Source organism: Macaca nemestrina, chromosome 13 (genome assembly GCF_043159975.1).
Source record: "Macaca nemestrina isolate mMacNem1 chromosome 13, mMacNem.hap1, whole genome shotgun sequence".
NCBI lineage: Eukaryota > Metazoa > Chordata > Mammalia > Primates > Cercopithecidae > Macaca > Macaca nemestrina.
This window is the reverse complement of record NC_092137.1, coordinates 26,673,662-26,693,540: the sequence shown is the minus strand read 5'-3', so window position 1 is coordinate 26,693,540 and position 19,879 is coordinate 26,673,662. Positions and strand designations below refer to the sequence as shown.

The window sequence follows — 19,879 nt, the reverse complement described above, 5'->3', positions numbered from 1 at the left end:
ACCTCCGTGGTGTCTGGGTGTTAGGTCTGCTCTATTCATCTCTTCCAGTTGAGAATTGGGTGCCAGGCCCTCCCAGAGAAGCTGGGAGCAGCAGGGCCTCAGAATCCCAAGGCGGTCAGAATCCCAAGGGTCAGAGCTGGAGGCTGCTAAAGGCATCCCAGACAGCCTCCTTTATCCCAGAGACCAGAGTTGGGAAGGGGAGCCAGGCTGGGCAGGCCCCCCAGTTCCTGCCAGTGCTTCCCTCTTTCCCCCTACACTGTCTCTGAGCCTTGCACATGACTTCCCTCTGGAGTCACCTGGCTCCAAAAGGGACTTTGAGTTCCCAAGCCCATCCCCTCTTCTCTGAAGCTTGTGTGGTAGTGGTCGCAGGCACCGGTGGGTGTTGCCGGCTACCTCTCCCTATTTAGGACTCGGGCCCACTGCTCTTCGTCTGCCCCCTTCTCGAGAAGCACCGAGGCCCTTCTTGATCCATCAGGGTTAGGAGGCACGGCCCTGCTGGCTCGCTTCTGGCTGCCTCCGGAGGCATCGATGGACTGTGCGCTTGCATCTCATCTCTAGGACTCAAGAGCAGTCGGGGGACAGGGGCCACACTCCTGTCTCGCAGGCCTGGGTTCCCCACAAAGCTCTTGGTTACTCTTCAGCCCTCCACCCTTGGCAGAGGGTGCGGGAACATCTTGCAAGGACAGGGTGGGAGGGACATGGGGCCCAGCTGAGGACGAAGCAGAGGACAGACGTGCAGGATCAAAGAGAAAAAGCAGAGCTTTCCCAGAGGAGGGAGGCAGAGGCCAAGACTGTTGGAAGCTGACAGAAATGATCAAAGGACAAGGATGGATGAGGTGGGAGGGAATGTGGAAGGCGGTGGCAGGGTAAGGCAGGCGGAGTTCGTGGGGCTGGGGCGAGGGGCTGCTGAGGAAGAGTGGGGGCTTTGGAGTCAGACAGGCCCGGACTCGGCTTCCTGGCAGTAGCCCTGGGCCCATCGCCCTGCTGGGCCTCAGGCCTCATTTGCTTGAGGGATATAAGGCTAACTCCCTCGTGGGTCTCTGCAGGGGGAGGGTGTGAAGCATTAACAGAAAGGCCTGAAAATAGGGCGAGCGGCAGTATAGTTGCTCTTTCCCTGCCTCTCCTACAATCTGGCCTCTCTGTTCCGTCTCAGGCCAACTCCCACCACCCTCCCCTTGCCTCGCTCCTGGAGCAAGCTGTTGAACGTTGCACTGCTTTCACAGCCAGTGTCTCCAGTGACCACCATGCTGCAGATCTACTGGTGGTTTCCATCCTATTTGATCTCCCAGCAGTGGCCAGCTTGGGTGACCGTTCCCTCTCTGGAAACACTTCCCCTGGCCTCGGGGCTGCCACAGTGCCCAGGTCTCCTTCCTGTCTCCTGGCAGCCTCCTTTCCCTGCTTGACCTCCCAGCACTGGAGGAAGGGCTGGGCACTCTGCTCTTCTTGCCAGCTCTACCCCCTTCCCAGCTGATCTCATCTGGTGCATGACTTTCAATATTATTTCTGTCTGATAACTCCTGAGTTGATATCTCAGCTTTGACTTCTCCCTCGAGCTGCAGACTTATCTGTCTAACTGCCTTCATGGATTTGAAATGAGCATCTCGAAATTAAGCTGGGTATCTAAAACAGAAGTCTTGAGTCTCTACCAAACCTGCTACTCTCTGGGTGTTCTTTTCCATCTAGTAAATGCACATCCTCCACCTCATTGCTCAGGTCAAAAACTGAGGACCATTCTCGATTGTTCTCTTCCCCGGACTCCTGCAGCCCTCGCTCCAACATACGGATCCTACCATCAGCAAGTCCTGTCTCCTCTGCCTCTCAAACATAACTCAATCCACCCACGAGCTCTGCTTACCCACGAGCTCTGCTTCCACTGCCACTACCCTGCTCCAGTCCACCACCATCCTCTCTTTGGAAGGGTTGACCTACGGGTGGTCTGGTGACTTGTGGCCTGGCAATCTCCCTGCTTTTGCTTTGCACTGCCACCGTCCGATCTTTGCAGAGCAACTAGAGTCCTCTTGTAAAAATTTAAGTCATGTCACATCACAATCCACTTAGAACCTTCCAGTGACTTCTATCATTCTTAAAAGTCCAAATTCTTTTATTTTTATTTTTTATTTTTGAGATGGAATTATTGCTCTTGTTGCCCAGGCTGAAGTGCAATGGCGCGATCTCGGCTCACTGCAACCTCCACCTCCCAGGTTCAAGAGATTCTCGTGCCTCAGCCTCCTGAGTGGCTGGGATTACAGGCACATGCCCCCAAGCCTGGCTAATTTTTTTGTATTTCTTTTAGTAGAGACAGGGTTTCACCATGTTGGCCAGGCTGGTCTCGAACTCCTGACCTCAGGTGATCCTCCTGCCTCAGCCTCTCAAAGTGCTGGGATTACAGGTGTGAGCCACTGCGCCCAGCCAAAAATCCAAATTCTTGACCACGGTCTCCATGGCCCTGCAAGGTCCAGCCCTTACAGATTTCTGCCTCTTCTCCCCACTTGACTCAGCATGCCACAGCCACATTGCTCCTGTTCCTCAACCCACCCAGCACTGGCCTGCTTGAGCCTTTGCATCTGCTCTTCCCCTGCCCAGAAGTCCATTCCCCCACCTCTGGCTTCTACAGGCCCCTCCTGGAAGGCAACTCTCCCTCTCTCTCTCATCTCCTGGCTTTCTTGTCTTGCTGGCACTTATTACCATTGAGATGATGTTGTTTATTTTTTACAACATAATTTAGTTTGTTGACTCTCTACTTCCTTTAAAATGGCCCCATGAGAACAGGGGCTGCTCTTTTTCCCTGCTGAGTCCCTGGCGCCTAGAATGGGGCCTGACACAGGGAAGATGTTCAGAAAGGCCGAATGAGTGGAGAAGTGACTATGTGGGTGCCTGAGGGGAGTGGAGAGTCGCGGGCCCGAGTTTGAGGACTGCTTTGTCACTGGACTGCTGTGTAGTGGGGGCACACCACTGCCCATCTCCCCTGCACCCTGCCTTGGGTCTCATCCCCTCATCTGGAAGAGAGAAGGGTTGGGCTGCATCAGTGGTTCTCAAAGAATCTGAAGCCTCTGCAGGACTCTAGGAATTGCTAGAATGCTATCTGCTGTCTGCCTGAGCCTCTACTCTGCAGGTGCGGACCAACAGCAGCACCGTGAACTCACCCCATCCTGGCCAAAGGTTGAATACATGTCTGTGTAGGCTCTGCAGCAGGGAATCATACCACGCCCCAAAACATTCTGAGTGATCAAACCACAGTGGGGAGCCCCAGGGCTAAGCCTTGATCCTGGGAAGATCCAGCGGGTTGCTAGTCAAGGTGAGACGTGGATGGTTGGTGCATGAGCAGAACACAGCTCCCGGTCCTGGCAGCCTTGGAGCAAGCCCAGGGCCTGGATGGCAGGACTGGCCGCCAGTTCATTCATCCTGGGCCGGCTGGGGTGCAACAAAGCTGTGTCTGCAGCCTCGCTCCTGGCCACTCCCTGTCAGAAGGCAGTGGCTGGGATCAGCCTGCCCTCAGCACCAGTGCTCCCTCCCGCACTCCATTCCAGGGACTACTGTGGGAGCCATGAGCAGCTGACCCTGTCCGGGTGGGAGGCTCCTGCATTCCAGCAGCCCCAGGGGCTGGGGCAGTGGACTCGCTGTGTTGATAAGCAAGACCTCAGCCACACTCAAAAATGCTCTCTTTCCAGAAAGGGGTGACTTGGAGGTCCTCGACAGAGCTCTATTCTTGGGACTGGACACAGAGGAAGTCCCTCCAGGGCTCAGACAGCATGGGGTGAAGCAGGGACAAGAGCGTAATCCTGGGTAGCGTGCTGCTCAGGAGGAATGGAGGGGAGGCCAGGGCAGGTGCAACAGAGATGGCCCCAACTGGAGGGCTTTAGATGCCACCAGCCCAGTCCCTCACAGACAAGGCCAGGGGCAGGTATGACTCGTCCCAGGTTTCATAGCCAAGTGGGAGCAGAGGAGGAGTGGAGGGGGCTGGATCCCCTTTCCTTGGCCCAGTCACAGCTCCAAGAGAGGACACGATGCCTGCCTCTACTAGTTCGCTGGCCCATACCCTGGAAGCAGGCAGGAGACAGCAGGGCCTCTTTGGAACCTGGGCAGATGAGTGCTTGGGACTCCAGGGCACTGAGCTGGGCACGGCATGCGAGGAGGGCTGCCACTGAGTTTGGTTCCAGGTTTTCTCTCTCTGGCCCCTCCTGAAGGTGGACCAAGGACAAGAGGGGCCCCTGCTCCAGAGCCCTGGGAAGCCCTGGAGGGTCTTACATTGCCTGACCCTCACGGTGGAAAACCCATGACTCAGACTCACGCTGAAGAGGGGTGCACCCTGGCTCAGCCTGGCCCCAACCCCAGATTTGTTCCCAGTGGAGGGGGCCTCCCCTGGTCTGACCCCCTTCCCTGGGGTTGTTTGAGAGCAGGCAGTGAGAACTAAAGCCATGAAGTGAAAGACACAGCCTGTCCCCAGGACCCCAGGAACCCTACTGAGTCCCTCTTTGGCCCCTCCTCTAGGGGCAGGGGGAAACAACCTTCTCCTGGGGCCACCCACTGACTCCTGATGTCTTGGTCACCTGGCTCACCTTGGGAGCTTTGGCTTGAGAATGAGCAAAGATCTTCCTCAGCCACCTTTTCATGTGTCTGAGACACCAAGGACAGCCAGAAAGAAAATTCTAGCAGCTGGTGAGTGGCCCAGCCTCCCAAGTATGGAATGCAGATCCCAACAAGCTCTCTTCTCCATCATCCCCATCCAGGCTACAGATTCCAATCGCCTGGGGGGTCCTTTGGACTTGAAGCCTCCTGGGCTCACCTCAGCCCTAATGAATTAACTCCCGTGGGCAGGGTCCTCATACTCATGACTCTGGCACCAGCAACTGCTGCCACAGGGACAACCTCCCTACTCAGCACATAAGGGCCATCTGACCTGTCCCCCACCTCCCCACCTCCATACCAGGGAGCAGGTGAGTTGCACAAGTCACCCTCAGCAAGGCCCCCTCTCCACTCAGTGGCCACTGTTAAGAACTGTCACTCTGTCCCCATTCTAGTCTCAGATTCCCATCTGGGGGATGGTATGGACAAAGGCTGGGAACCAAAGCCATTCTGTGACAACTGCCCCTGCCCCCGACACTGCCTTTTTGCCCCTCATAGGTCAACACAATCCTCTGTGACATCTCTAACATCCTTACTATGGGAATGACCTATTTTCTGCCACTGTCAAGGGGGCAAGGGCACTCGTGGTTGGGGTGGGCGGGGAAGAAGCTTAGTGTTAAGGTTGGGAAGTCTGGACTGGACTCTGGCTCCCACATTCACTGGCCCTCGATTGCAGGAAGTGACCTTATCTCTCAAGTCCAGTTTCTTTGTTGGCAAAGTGGGAATAATGATGCCTACACCTTGGGGTTGATATGAGGCTCAGAAGAGACACTCGATGACCGAGTGTTTAACATATCCCTGTTCTGCCATTTGCCAGCTGCATGACTTTGGATACATCCCCCAACCCCCCTGAGGCTCAGTGTTCTCATCTGTAAAATGGGGATTATAATACTGCCTCCAGGCCACACGCAGTGGCTCACACCTGTAATCCCAGAACTTTGGGAGGCCGAGATGGGAGGATCACTTGAGCCCAGGAGTTTGAGACAAGCCTGGACAACATAGAAAGACCCTGTCTCTACTTAAATTTTAAAAATTAGTTGGGTGTGGTGGCACATGCCTGTGATTCTAGCTATTTGGGAGGCTGAGGTGGGAGGATCATTTGAGCCAGGGAGGTCGAGGCTGCAGTGAGCCATGATGGTGGCTGCACTCCTCCAGCCTGGGAGACACAGTGAGACCCTGCCTCGAAAGAAAGAAAGAAAGAAAGAAAGAAAGAAAGAAAGAAAGAAAGAAAGAAAGAAAGAAAGAAAGAAAGAAAGAAAGAAAGAAAGAAAGAAAGAAAGAAAGAAAGAAAGAAAGAAAGGAAGGAAGGAAGGAAGGAAGGAAGGAAGGAAGGAAGGAAGGAAGGAAGGAAGGAAGGAAGGAAGGAAGGAAGGAAGGAAGAAGGAAGGAAGGAAGGAAGGAAGGAAAGGAAGAAGAAAGAAAGAAAGAAAGAAAGAAAGAAAGAAAGAAAGAAAGAAAGAAAGAAAGAAAGAAAGAAAGAAGAAAGAAAGAAAGCAATGCCTCCCTCCTAGGGCAGCATGAGGATTGGACGAGGTAATGCCTGTAAAGGGCTCAGTCCAGAGTAACCTCCTGATGAATGCCAGCCTTAGTTCATGATGCTGGTAACAGAGGCAGGCTGCCTGAGGAGTGGCTGCTCCACGTTGGGTGTAAGATCTGTGTGGAACAGCCCAGGGCAGATCCATCTGTTGCACTGATCGGAGGCTCGCTCTGCCTGAAACTGTCTGTACCATGTCTGCCCCCAAAGCCCCAGGGAATCTGCTGTGCACAGGCAGGGGGCCTAGACCTCGTCCTGGAGGAGCGGGCCTGCCCCTGTCTGAGTGCCTGTGTAGATCTCCCCAGGCTGCCCCACTGGGGCCTGACAGTTCAGTTCCCTGGAGAAAGCCCCGGATGGTCCTATGGCTAGCGGGCTGGAATGTGACTCTCAGGATGTTTCCAAGATGGTTATTTCTGAATCGGAGTTGCGGTTAGGAGAGGCCCTGTGCATTCCTGATGAGGGACACTGAGTCCATGCCAAGCCTCGGAGCCCGGAGCAGAAATCAAGGAGGGTACACTTGGGATCCAGAAATTAGGACTTGTGGGGGGGTGTGTGGGAGAGAAAAAGGGTCTGAGAGCAGGGCCTGGGGTTGTCCATGCAGAAGCTATGCACTCAGTGTTGGATGACAGCATCCTCTTCAGCTCAGCGCTGTCCCTGTGCTCCTGCAAGCCATCAATAAAACTGTGCTTGGTGTGAGCTTCAGAGCGGACCTTTGGCCCAGAAAAGGAAATGGGGTAGGGTAGCCAAAAACTCCCTGGGGGCTGACTGTGGGCTGCTGGGTGAGAAGGGTGGGCGGGAAGTGAGGCTATCAGGATTCAGGTCACCATTACCCTTGGGTTCAACTGGAATCACAGGGCATCCACTGCTTTAACTGGGGTTATGGGGGCATTTACTGGTCAGGACTCAGGCAGGGGCGCACAGATTGGGCCCATACTCTGCCTTCCAGTGCTTGTCCACTCAAGTCCACCCACCAGAGTCCAGAGCCCTGCAGGGTCTGCTCACGAGTGCCTTTCCTTGGGCACGCTCATGCCCTGGCTTGTGTCATGCTCACCCCAGAAAGCTCTGGCTGCTGATCTTCACCTCCTGAAGCCCTCACTCATCGTCCAAGCCTGTCCCTGGACATCTTCTCAGACCCCTCTTTGGGTCACTCTACTTGGATTTAGCATGTGCACCATGCAACTTGTGCTATTCAGGATTCCACTAGACCCAAGTCTCCTTGGGGAAGGCTCTAGGTCTTAGTTTTTTGTTCTCTTTTTTTTTTTTTTTTGAGACGGAGTCTTGCTCTGTCACCCAGCCTGGAGTGCAGTGGCGCGATCTCGGCTCGCTGCAAGCTCCATCTCCCGGGTTTACGCCATTCTCCTGCCTCAGCCTCCCGAGTAGCTGGGACTACAGGCACCCGCCACCTTGCCCGGCTAGTTTGTCATATTTTTTAGTAGAGACGGGGTTTCACCATGTTAGCCAGGATGGTCTCAATCTCCTGGCCTCGTGATCCACCCGTCTCGGCCTCCCAAAGTGCTGGGAGTTTTTTGTTCTCTTGATGCCTCACATAGTGACTGGCACGCAGGAGATCTCGGGACATCTCAAATGATCTTTGGTTAACTGAACTGAGAGGAAGGCTAAAGCCAATTCGATTTGGAAGGGGACCTAGAGGGCCTGAGGGCCCCAAGGATGCTCCTGAGTCCCACTCTGGGTGCTCTAACTCTCTATGCTGCCCCTTTGAAGATCAAGAAATCAAAGCATCTCAGGGTTGGGAAGAATCTTTTTTTTTTTTTTTTTTTTTTTTTTTTTTTTTTGAGACGGAGTCTCACTCTGTCGCCCAGGCTGGAGTGCAGTGGCCGGATCTCAGCTCACTGCAAGCTCCGCTTCCCGGGTTCACGCCATTCTCCTGCCTCAGCCTCCCGAGTAGCTGGGACTACAGGCGCCCGCCGCCTCGCCCGGCTAGTTTTTTTTTTGTATTTTTTAGTAGAGACGGGATTTCACCGGGTTAGCCAGGATGGTCTCGATCTCCTGACCTCGTGATCCACCCGTCTCGGCCTCCCAAAGTGCTGGGATTACAGGCTTGAGCCACCGCGCCCAGCCGGGAAAAATCTTAAGAGCCATTTATTGTGACCCTTCGTGGGATATATGGGTGGTGTGATGGTCTTTTTGATGTGTCATCTTGGTTAGGCTAAAGCCCCTAGTTGTTCAATCCAACACCAATCTAGGATTGTTGTGAAGACATTCTGCAGATGTGATTAAAGTCCATAATCGATTGTCTTTAAGTTTGGGAGATTATCCTAGATAATCTGGGTGGCCTAATACAATCAGTTGAAAGCCTTAAGAGCAGAGCTGAAGCTCCCTCGAAGAAGAAATTCTGCCTGTGGACAGCAGTTTTACCACACACTGAAGAGAGCTCCAGCCTGCCCTTCTTTTTTTTTGAGGCAAGAGTCTCACTCTGTCACCCAGGCTGGAGTGTAGTGGTGCAATCTTGGCTCACTACAACCTCCGCCTCCCAGGTTCAAGCAATTCTCCTGCCTCAGCCTCCTGAGTAGCTGGGATTACGGGCACCCACCTCTACGTCTGGCTAATTTTTGTATTTTTAGTAGAGACAGGGTTTCACCATGTTGGCCGGGCTGGTCTCGCGCTCCCAACCTCAAGTGATCCACCCGCCTTTGACTCCCAAAGTGCTGGGACTACAGACATGAGCCACCGCGCCCAGCCTAACCTTTCCTTCTTGATGGCCTGCCCTATGGATCTCAAATTTGCCAAGCCAGCCCCTACCAACCTGTACGCCAATTCCTTGCAATACATCTCTTAATATGTATCTCCTACCAGTTCTGCTTCCCTGGTGGAACCCTGGCTGATACAAGTGGCTTTTGCAGTACGTCCATCCAGTGTCTGCTTGCATACTTCCTGTAATGGGAAGCTCACTACCTCTTGAGGCAGTTAAATTTGTCTTGGGTCAGCTTCAATTTTAACAAGTTCTGCTTTACAGTGAACTAAATCAAGACTTTCTGTGAATTTTACCCACTGCTGCTGGTTCAACCCCTTGGACATACTCCGAACAAGATTGGTCCTTTCACCTCGCAATAGCCCAGCAGATATTTAAAGCTGATATTCACGCTGTCCATGCCCCCCTACCAAGTGTCCCTCATTTGACCTGCTGCTCCCCTCCTCTGACAGTCCCCCAGGTTGTTGATGTCCCTCTTACAGTTTGATACACACATGGCCCAAAGAAAACAGGTCTTGTGCTACTATCTGCATTCCACACTGTAGCCTGCAGCAGGGTGAGTGTCTGGTAGCACTCTCTCTCACTCTCTTTCTCTGTCTGTCATGTGAGGATGTGAGGACACAGTAAGAAGATGGCTATCTGTAAACCAGGAAGCCAACTCTCACAGACACTGGATCCCCACACCCTGGGGCCTCCTAGACGGTGGAGGGTAGGAGGAGGGAGAGGTTTGGAAAAAAAAACTAATGGGTACTAGGCTTATTACCTCGGTGATGAAGTAATCTGTACAACAAACCCCCATGTCACAGGTTTACCTATATAACAAATCTGCATGTGTATCCGTGAACTTAAAATAAACATTTTTGTTGATCGATTGATTGATTGAGACAGGGTCTCTCTCTGTCGCCCAGGCTGGAGTGCAGTGGCACTTTCTTGGCTCACTGCAACCTCCACCTCCCGGGTTCAAGTGATTCTCCTGTCTCAGCCCCCTGAATAGCTAGGACTACAGGCATGCGCCACCACGCCTCACTAATTTTTGTATTTTTGGTAGAGATAGGGTTTCACCATGTTGGCCAGGCTGGTCTCAGACTTTTGACCTCAAGTGATCTGCCCTCCTTGGCCTCCAAAGTGTTGGGATCACAGGCGTGAGCAACCACGCCCAGCAAAATAAAAGTTTTTAAAAAATGTGTGTTGTTCAAGCCCCCAGTCTACAGTGATTTATGATTGCAGCCCAAACTAAGACAGGCTGATGCCATGAGGGAGGGGCCAGTTTCCCGCCCTAATGTTTAATCTCTGGGGTACCTGTTCTCCATTGATCTAAGATGGCTTCCTGGCAAACAGGGGAGGAAATGGCAACAAATGAGGACCAGTGGTCCCCTGCTCCCCAGCTTCCTCACGAGGCAAGCCCTTCTCCACTTCTCCCCTCCCTTTCCATCCACTCTCTCCACTTCCCTTTCTTCTACCTCATGGTACCAGCCACAGCACGTGACTCCACCCAGGCCCTGTAGCTGGCTCCTATGGGGCAAGACACAGCCTTGCTCCAGCCTCAGGGAAGGGGCCACAGCTCCTGGGACCTCAGCTCTGACATTTTACCACCAGATTCCCAAGGGCTTTTCCAGCTCCATAAGTTCCTTTTCTTAAAACCATGGTCCACACACTTCATGGCTATTCCCAGATGTCAGGTCTCCAGGTTCTTTAGATCCTTGCTATTCAAAATGTGGACCATGGATCCAATCCACAGTATCAGTGTCCCCTGGGGGCTTTTTAGAAATGTAGAATCTCAGGCTCTGCCCCAGACCTGCTGATTCAGAATCTGCATTTACATGAGATCAACCAGGTTATTCCCTGTGGATTACAGTTTGAGAAGTATTGACTTAGAGAACTCTGCATTGCTGAGCTGGCCTCCTCAGTTCCTTGGGGACTGCCTCCTCTATACAGATGGGATGACTCAGGTACACCAGGGAAGTATCTGCTCCTTCCATGATCACAGAGCCAGCAAAGACAGAGAGAGAGAGACAGAGAGAGAGAGGTGATGATGATGATAATGATGATGATGATGATGATGATGACGATGATATGATGATGATGATGATGATGATGATGATGGAGAAGCAGAAGCAGCAGCAGCAAACAATTTGTCTAAGACCTCTCTAGCACCAAGGGCAGCCTCCTGCCCCACATTCCTGGCAGCCACGTGGCCCCTTCACTACAGGATCTTTGCTGTGTCACTGGAGGAAGCGGGGGTAGTAAGGAACTTGCTTTTGTGAAGGGTGAGGATGGGATGTCAGGCTCAGTCAGAGAGGCCACCAGCCCAGGACAACTGGACCTGTGGCTCCAGGCCACAGTTGAGGTTGGCTCTAGCAAATGGGAAAGTGAAGGTGTGACTTATGGCAGTAGCTTGGGGATGATGGCTCTAGCTGAGGGGAAGGTCTCTGGGAGCCACCTGGGAGCTGCTGTAGCATGGGCAGTTTCTGGACAATGAGAGAATGTGGACAGACAGGGAGGCAGTGGCACCAGCTGGGCGATTGACTGCTCTTTGTGCTGCCATGAAAGACATTTGTCATGTGGCTCTCTGAGGACCAGAGGCTGGCGGAGGGGTCAGGAAACAGGGCTCTATGCCCAGCTCTGTTGATAACTGTAAGCGTGACCTTTAGCAAGCCCCTTCTGCAGCCTGGATTTTAGTCTCCACACTGTGAACTGAGAAGATTGGAGCTAAAATTCTGTTCTGTCTTTGGGCTAAATGCTCTATCCATAGTTCTGAGGGCAAGAGACCCTGAAACTGAGCCCGCAACTAAGCACCCTGCATAGACCCTGGTACCCATCCACCACTGCTAGCTGCGTTCACATAGAAGGAACTGCAGAGGCTCCATGGGGAATGGGGGTTGCATGACTCCATGAAGAAATACTCGCTACAGACCTGAGTGCAAGTCCTGGTGCTGTCATTTTATATTTGTAGGGTCCTGCGCAGATTTCTGAACCTCTCTGAGCATCCTTTTCCTTGACTGTGCAGGATGATGCCGCCTGCGGTCCTGGAGCAGTGTGGGGATTCTGGTGACAGGAAATGTTGTGGACAGCGCCTGGCCTGTTACAGACAGTTATCCATTCCCTGTGTCCAAGGTGGAGAGGGAGTGAAAGAGGGAGTGCCTGTCCTGGGTCTCCACTGAGCTTGGCCTAGACCCACAGTGGTCTCAGTTAGAGCCTGGTCTCCACTTGCTGCTGGCTGACTGCAGGGAAATCATTTCTACATTTTTTTTTAATTACAAAATCAACTCACAGATTCACCGTTTGTGCAGCCAGCTGAAAGCTGTTTATAGTGGTGATTTGCACTACATTCATCTGTGCTTGTTTATGTTTGCTTTGAAAATACTTATTGTGTTTGTCCTGTCCCCACTGTGGCCAGGCGTGTGTCTTCTATTTTTGTCCTGTTCTCACCCCCACTCTCTCTGTGCCTCCAGCCCCTAATGGTGATGTATGGAAATGGGGCCTGCAGACAGGAGGCATGGCAGAGTCAGAAAGATCTCTGGCCAAACATACTCCATAGTTTCTCCTACCACCATGTACCTCTCTCCCTGGCTAGCTTGCTTGCTTTTCTTCTTTCTTTCCTTCTTTCTTTCCTTGCTCCTTTCCTTCCTCTTTTCCTTTCCTTTCCTTTCCTTTCCTTTCCTTTCCTTTCCTTTCCTTTCCTTTCCTTTCTTTCCTTCTCAGAGTCTTGCTGTGTTGCCCAGGCTGCGGTGCAGTGGCACAATCTTGGCTCGCTGCAACTTCTGCCTCCCAGGTTCAAATGATTTTCCTGCCTCAGCCTCCTGCATAGCCGTGATCACAGGTGTGCGCTACCATGCCCAGCTAATTTTTGTATTTTTAGTAGAGGCAGAGTTTCACCATGTTGGCCAGGCTGGTCTCAAACTCTTGACCTCAGGCGATCTGCCCATCTCAGCTTCCCAAAGTGCTGGGATTACAGGTGTGAGCCACCACACCCAGCCCCTGGATAGCTTTCTGCAAGGTCTGCCCACCTCAGCCTCCCAAAGTGCTGGGATTACAGGTGTGAGCCACCACGCTCAGCCCCTGGCTAGCTTTCTGCTCTGAGGAGGAGCAGGAGCCTGAACAGTTAGGGAGACACCAGGCATGGCTGCGGAGTGGGGAGATGGGGGGTGGTGAGTGGGATTGGGAAGATAAGGGGAAGGGGTGTGGCAGTCTCCTGGCCCCCAACCCCACTGTTCCCACTTGTTAGGAAGCAGCAGAGGTAGCCGTGGTCATGGTAACCCTTGGGAGACAGAGCAGTTCCTTGGTAAGGCAAGTAATAATACACAAACAATAGTATTAATAACAATAATAATGGCAGATTATTAAGGACCTTCTCTGTACCAGGCACTTTCTTTTCATAATCCCATTTAATCCTGGCAGGCAGATATTATTATCCCCATATTGTAAATGACAAAACAAGCTCAGAGAGATTAGATAAGCTGTATGTGTCCAAGGACATACAGCTAGTGGCGGTAGGGGAGTGGGGGTAGGGTGGATTGAGATGAACCCAGGCACTCCGGCTTCCAAGTCAGTGCCTATGTTCCTGCACTGCCCTGCAGAAATTGTGGGGTCGAAGCATGCCCACAGGCTAGCCTGTGGGCAGGAAGGAAATGCCAACTGAGGTGGGTGCCGGGACTTTCCTAGGCTGGGCTGGCCTTCCTTCACCTTGGAAAGTCAAAAGAGACCTCAAACAGTGGAATGATGAGCTGCCAAAGGCCTGAGTGCTAAGAGAGATGGTGGGGTGTGGGGGACAGGCTGGAGGATGCAGAGAACGCCAGTGTGGGCACCGGAAGGCCTGGCTTCTAATCAGTGTCATACTCTAAACTCTCTGTGTGAGGGTGGACAAGCCGCTCACCTCTCTGGGTGTTTGGAAGATTGCTAATGTCCCCTTCTCATATTTTAGGACTTCTGGGATTTTGGGGGTGGCAGGTCACATCTGTACTTTCCTTCTCGAAAAGATGTAAAAAATATAGGTTTCCTCATGAATCACCTGCTTGAATTCACAGTCTAAGGGTTCTCAGGCCATGTAGTGGGCGATGGGAGGTGGTGCTCAACTGAGCACAGGCTGGAAGCTGGGGAAAGAGCGGAACAGGTTTTCTGCCCCAGCTCCATCAGTGTATCAATCACCTGGTCTCTTTGTTGTTGCCTTAGAGCCAAAAAGATTCCGAGGACCTGCAGTGGGAGAATGGGCACCTGTGAGCCCGTGGCAGGTGCCCATGGCGGGTGCTGGGCACAGCTGTGACAAGTCCTCTGTTTTGGTCAGGGGCCAGGGTGTGGGAAGCAGTAGGCCTGAATGGAGTGTGCTGGAGCAGGAGGCCCCCTGCTTCTGGGGAGAGCTTTGTTGGGGAAAAGGCAAGCCTTGGCTTCTAGGTGCCCTCGGCTGGAGTGCAATGGTGCGATCTCAGCTCACTGCAGTGTCCACCTCCTGGGTTCAAGTGATTCTCATGCCTCTGCCTCCTGAGTAGCTGAGACTACAGGCATGGACCACCATGCCTAGCTAATTTTTGTATTTTTAGTAGAGAGACTGGGTTTTGCCATGTTGTCCAGGCTGGTCTCGACCTCCTGGCCTCAGGTGATCTGTCTGCCTCCGCCTCTGCCTCCCAAAATGCTGGGATTACAGGTGTGAGCCACCGAACCCAGTGTGGAATGGGCTCTTGAAATGAAGAAAGAATTTGTGAAAAATCCAGGGCAGAAGAGTCAGAGAGGTCCAATAGAATCTGGGCAAGCACCGTGCTTCCAAGGCCTCAGACCATGGGGAAGTCATCTACCCTCAGAGCCTCAGGTTCCTCAGTTGAAAAATGGGGGTAATAGTGCCCATCTAGAGGGGTTGGTGAGAGAATTAAATAAGGAGGTACAAATGAAGCGTCTAGCATAGAGCCTGCCACAGAGTAAATAATAAATAGTTGTTGCCATTGTTATTGTTGTTGCTGCTGCTGTTGTTAATAAAATTAATGAATAAGTATCTTGAACAAGTAGAAGGAGTAGGGGACTGGGGGTCGGGTTTTTGCTACCCTCTGACTGTGTGATTTCTGTCACCTGTCTGGCTCCTTATCTGTAAGAGCAGGGGGTGGTACCAGCTGATCTCCGAAGCCCCTTCCTGCTCTGACAGCCTCTGGGCTATGAATAGATGAGGCTTGGGCCCTGGAGGAGTTTAATGACTCAACAGCTAAAGAGATTAAGACTTCCTAAGAAATGACTTTCTATTAGTGTTGGGTGAACTTAGGGCACCAGCTAAGGAAGGGTTTCCTGGCTGGGAGGCCAGATATAGGGAGCTGGAGGAATCCTTCCAGCCAGTGGAGACAGTGACTAACCAGGTGAATGACTAAGTCAGACCCTGCCGACCTCCAACCAATCAGGGTTGCGCATGAGCACCCTGTGAACTGGCATCACTGAGCACGGCTTGGCTGTGTCAGGTCTGGCTGGGTCTGAGCTTCAGAGCATATGGAGGCAAAGGAAGCAGCCAAAAGACCAGCAGGGAAAGAGCACTGGGCTTGGAGTCAGAAGACCCAGCTTCCCACTCTGACTCTGCTGCTCACCAGCTGGGTGACTCAGGGGGAGTTGCTTCCCTTCCCTGAGCCTTCACACCTTCATCCAAACAGCAGAGCTAACAATACCTGCCCGGCAACTTCGCCAAGTTGTGAAGACTGAGAATCATGACATGAGATGCAAGTGCATTGTGATCACTAAGGTACCAAATGATGGGAGGTGCTGTCATTATTCCATCCCAATGGGACACCTGGTATCAGAATGAGATTCATTCATGTTTTCAAAGGGATTTGGTGAACACAGGCTGCTACCCTTGGGTTTGGGGCCAGAATCAGCCTAACTTAGGGCCCCTTCCAACCATCTGATCACAGCCCAGATAGGTTTTCCTTAGAGTAGAGACCCTGTGGACAGCTTCCAGCAAGGTGGCATAGCTGCAGTGGAAGGCAACACAAAGCCAGGATGGTCAGGTGGTGGAGGGAGGCAGCAGTGCCAGGCTGGGGCCCCCACAGAACCAGGGTGGTGGTCTGATGTTGTCTTTCCTCTTGCCCAGCACTTTATAAATAAATAATCACCGGAACCGCACTCTGTTTGCCTCTCCCCTCATGGCTTTTAGCGTCTCTCTTGGTGAGGATTGCAAGCACTTTGGGAAATGGCAGGGGTGGAGGGAAGGATGCTGCCCTTTCATTTCTGCACACCTTAAACCCATCAATAGCATTCTGTGTGTGCTCACAGCGTCTGGGTACTATGCTGGTACTTGGAGAACAGAGACAGGAACTGCAGGGTCCTGCCCACACGGAGATTAAGTATAGTGTGGTCAAAGAGACAGAACACTTCTCCTATAATGTGAATAACCATTCAAAACAGCCAACAGTATGTCACCCAGATCATCCTGCCAGTGAGACCTGCAGTTGTCCAGAACAGTGGCCTGGGAGGCTTTGAGGGGGAGCTGGGATTTGAGCTGGACCTGGAAGGTTAGCATGGACAAGATAAATGGAAGGTAGAGCCAGGCGCAGTGGCTCACACCTGTAATCCCAGCACGTTGGGAGGCCAAGGTGAGGACTACTTGAGCCCAGGGGTTTGAGGTTGTGCTGAACTATGGTTATACCACTGCATTCCAGCCTGAGTGAGACAGAGTGAGACTCTCTCAAAAAAAGAAAAAAGAAAAGAAAAGAAAAAGGGTAGAGAAAAAGGCATGCCAGACAGGCATACTTAAGGTATTCTCAGAAGACAGGTTGGCAACTGTTGAGAGGGATCACGTAAGTAAGAAGTGAAATGTGAAGTCAGACATAGAGGTTGGAGCCAGGTATGGAGATCCTCAAAATTTGAGATAAGGAGCATAGACCAGATTCCATGGACAGTGGAGAGCCACTGAGTGATTCCAAGAAGGGAATAGGTTTGGTGACAGCTGAGTTTTTCTTTCTGGCAGCATTGTCCAGGGAAGCATGGCTTGTTGTGGGGTAGGCAGGGAGGTCAGTTGGGAGGTTACTATGAAGCTGGGGACCATGGGCCTGAGAAGGAAAGGGGACACAGGCGAAGGCTTGATGTGTGGAAAAGAGGGAGAGAGAGGGTCCGAGGATGCTCGGTCTGATTCTTCTGATTCTCCAGACAGCTAAACGGATACTGAAATCCTGGCAAGTAGTAGTGGGGTGTGAGAGTGGAGGAGACTGCAGACCAAACCTGGGCTGGTCTTTTTCAGGAGGCGGGCTCCTCTTTGGTCAGACCTAAATCTGATCGTCCACCCTAAACTCACAGGATCAGTAGGACCCAGAGGTGCCCCAGCTGGGCTACATCCACTCCCAGGGCCCTTTCCTCCCTCTTCCAAGAGAAGAATCCAGAAACGACACAGCATAGCTCCCCATGGTCCCCAGGGAGCAGTAGATTCTTGGAACAGCGTCCTGCAGTGGACAGACAGCAGGAACAGCATCCAGTCCTGTCTGTTACTCCCTCAGCTCCTGTTGACTCTCAGGAAAACAATACTATCTTCATGGGCTGCGCTAAATGGCAGTGAACCCCTGGGAGCCTGACCAAAGCAGGGAAGGGGACTAGGGAGAGGAGAGGGAACGGTAAAGACGGAGGAAACTGTTTCTGGAGGCATCTCAATGGGCTTTGGGGGAAGGTGAGTTTCATCTCAGAATCCAAGCATGTCAGGGCTGGGGAGGAGCTCTTGAGATCATTTCGGCCACCCCTCCTTGTCTGGAGGTGAGCCTGAGACCCAGGCAGGGGAAAGGACTTGCCCAAGGTCATATAGCATGGCAGTGTTGGAGCTGGGCTGGAATCATAGGGTGTTGGGGACAGGTAAGCTGTTACTCCCATCTGGACAGTTTTGAATAGCACCACCAAGGGCCTGGCTAGAGATTCCTTTCCTGGACGTTTGTGCATTCTGTGTGTGTGTGTGCCTGTGTGTGTGCCTGTGTGTGACTGCCCTGTGTGTACCCTGTGAGTGCCTGTGTGTACCTGTGTGCCTGTGTGCCTATGCCTGTGTTGTCGGACAGTCTGGGTGTACGTGTGGCCTCCTACATGGTGATCTGCCCTGGCTTGGAAAGGAGAACTGGGGCCATTCCTGTGAGGTGACTGTTTTGCTGGGACAGCAGAGAAGGCTGACAAGGCCAGATCTGGCTTCCCACACCAGTTCTGCCGCTCTAAGAAAATCACAGGCACTGACTGGTGGCGACCAAACTCCTGGAGCTGAAACACGCAGACACACGTACACTCACAGCCGCCGTCATTGGGTGGCCCCGAGTGCCCCGAAGTGCCGCATTCCGGCATCCTCATGCCTCCCCGGAGCCCAGCAGGTGTAGACCTGCTAGGCTGTGGAAGCCGATCCGTAGGGACAGGGAGCAGTGGCGCGCTCCCGCCGCTCACACTCAGCGCCCTGTTCCAGGGCCTGGCCCGGCCACACCCCTCCTGCCCGAGTCTCCGCCGGTCGTCCCTGCCCCTCTCACACACTTCGGAGTCCCTGGGGGCCTCTGCAACCTGGCAGGGCCAAGTTAGGGCTGGCCCGGCTGGAGAGTCAGGTCCGGAGCCAGGAATCGACGCCTTCCCGAGTCCCGTCCCCGCGGAGCACACACGCCAGGCTGAACTCGGGTTTCTGCGAGCGCGGGTTTCGGCGCCCAGCCCCTCTCGGGGGAGCCCCTGCCCCCAGCCCCAATCGGCCCCGGACGACTCCGGGAGCCCAGCGCCCAGCCCTGGATTCCCGCCCCCCGCCCGGCGAGCCGTTACCGATGGTGGTGATGACGGTGATGGCGAAGTAGAAGGAACCGGCGAAGCGCCACTGCACGCCGGCCTTGTGCGGCTTGAGGCGCAGCACGACTCGCTCCAGCTCCTCGTAGCCTCCCTGGCTGAGGTTGTAGCGCGCCCGCAGCTCCTGCTGCCGCAGCTCCAGCCGCTGCCGCTCGATCAGCTCGGGCTCCGACTCCAGCGCGTCGAAGACCGCGGCGCCCACCAGCAGGTAGGTGAAGGTGCACACGATGAGCGCCAGCGTGCGCACGTTCTGCCGCTTCATCTTCCCGCCCGGGCCGCCGCCGGCCCCCCGGCGCCCCCGACCCGCGCCCCGGCCCCGGCCGCCGCTGCTGCTGCCCAGGAGGCGGCCTGGGGCATGGCTGCGCTCGCCGCTCTCCGCGCCGGGCACCCGCTCCGCGCCCGGGGCCGCCGCCGCTGCCGCCGCCGCGGAGCTGTCCCTTCAGCACCACCCACCGCCCTCCTCCGCCAGGCCCCGCGCCCGCCCCCCGCCCCCCGCCCGCAGGCCGCCTCCTCCCGCCAGCCCTCCCGCCCAGCCAAATAAGGACTGGGGAGACGCGCCGAGGAGGGAGGAGGGGGGCTGGCGGAGGGGACGGGAGGGGCGGCCGCGGGAGAGCCCGGGCAGGACAGAGAGAGAGAAAGAGAGAGAGAGAGCGAGCCCGGGAGACAGAAAACTAGACAGCGAAACGCTGATAACTACGGAGAATGGGAGAAAGGCAGTGTAGGACTGAGGGAAGGGGGCTGTGTGACAGAGGAGGAGATAAAATCAGAGGTGTACTCAGACAGAAAAAGAAGAGAGGCGGGCAGAAAAATACAGAGCAAAAGATGGAAACAGAGAGCAACAGACTGAGACAGAGAGGCCTGGATTGCTGGAGATAAACTAATGACACAGAAACAGACAGGAAGGCAAGGAAGGCAGAGCGAGCCCCTCCCCACCCCACCCCACCCTCCACCCTCATCACAGCATATTGCAGCCAGGAGGCACTTGGGGCCTCGCTGTCCTGCCCTTATCCTATGGATGAGGAAACGGAGGCCCAGAGAGTGACACGCATGGCCACGCAGTCATTTCGTGACAGCACTGGGACTCAGCCAAGCGTTCCTTCCTCCCAGGCCACACTCTGTCCTCCCTTGGGCCAGACTCTGGCTGTCTTGGAAGAAGGCAGGGCCCAGCTGTGGACCTGGGCACACATGAGCTGACACCCAAGGGAAAGCCCTGTTCTCAGGCAATGTGTGCCTTCCCAGTTCAGCCCATTTCTTGGAACTGGCTGACA

General features: G+C 53.9%; 1 protein-coding gene across 1 annotated transcript in view; it reads right to left on the bottom strand.

Annotated features, from left to right (window-relative positions):
• LOC105479779 (potassium two pore domain channel subfamily K member 3) overlaps positions 1-18,925 on the bottom strand; it is a 44,038-nt gene extending 25,113 nt beyond the window's left edge. Inside the window, exon 1 of the mRNA XM_011738034.2 lies at positions 18,591-18,925. Within this exon, the coding sequence (XP_011736336.1) occupies positions 18,591-18,873 (283 nt within the window). The 5' untranslated portion in view covers positions 18,874-18,925. The remainder of the gene's footprint in view (positions 1-18,590) is intronic.
• Positions 18,926-19,879: the final 954 nt, after the last annotated feature.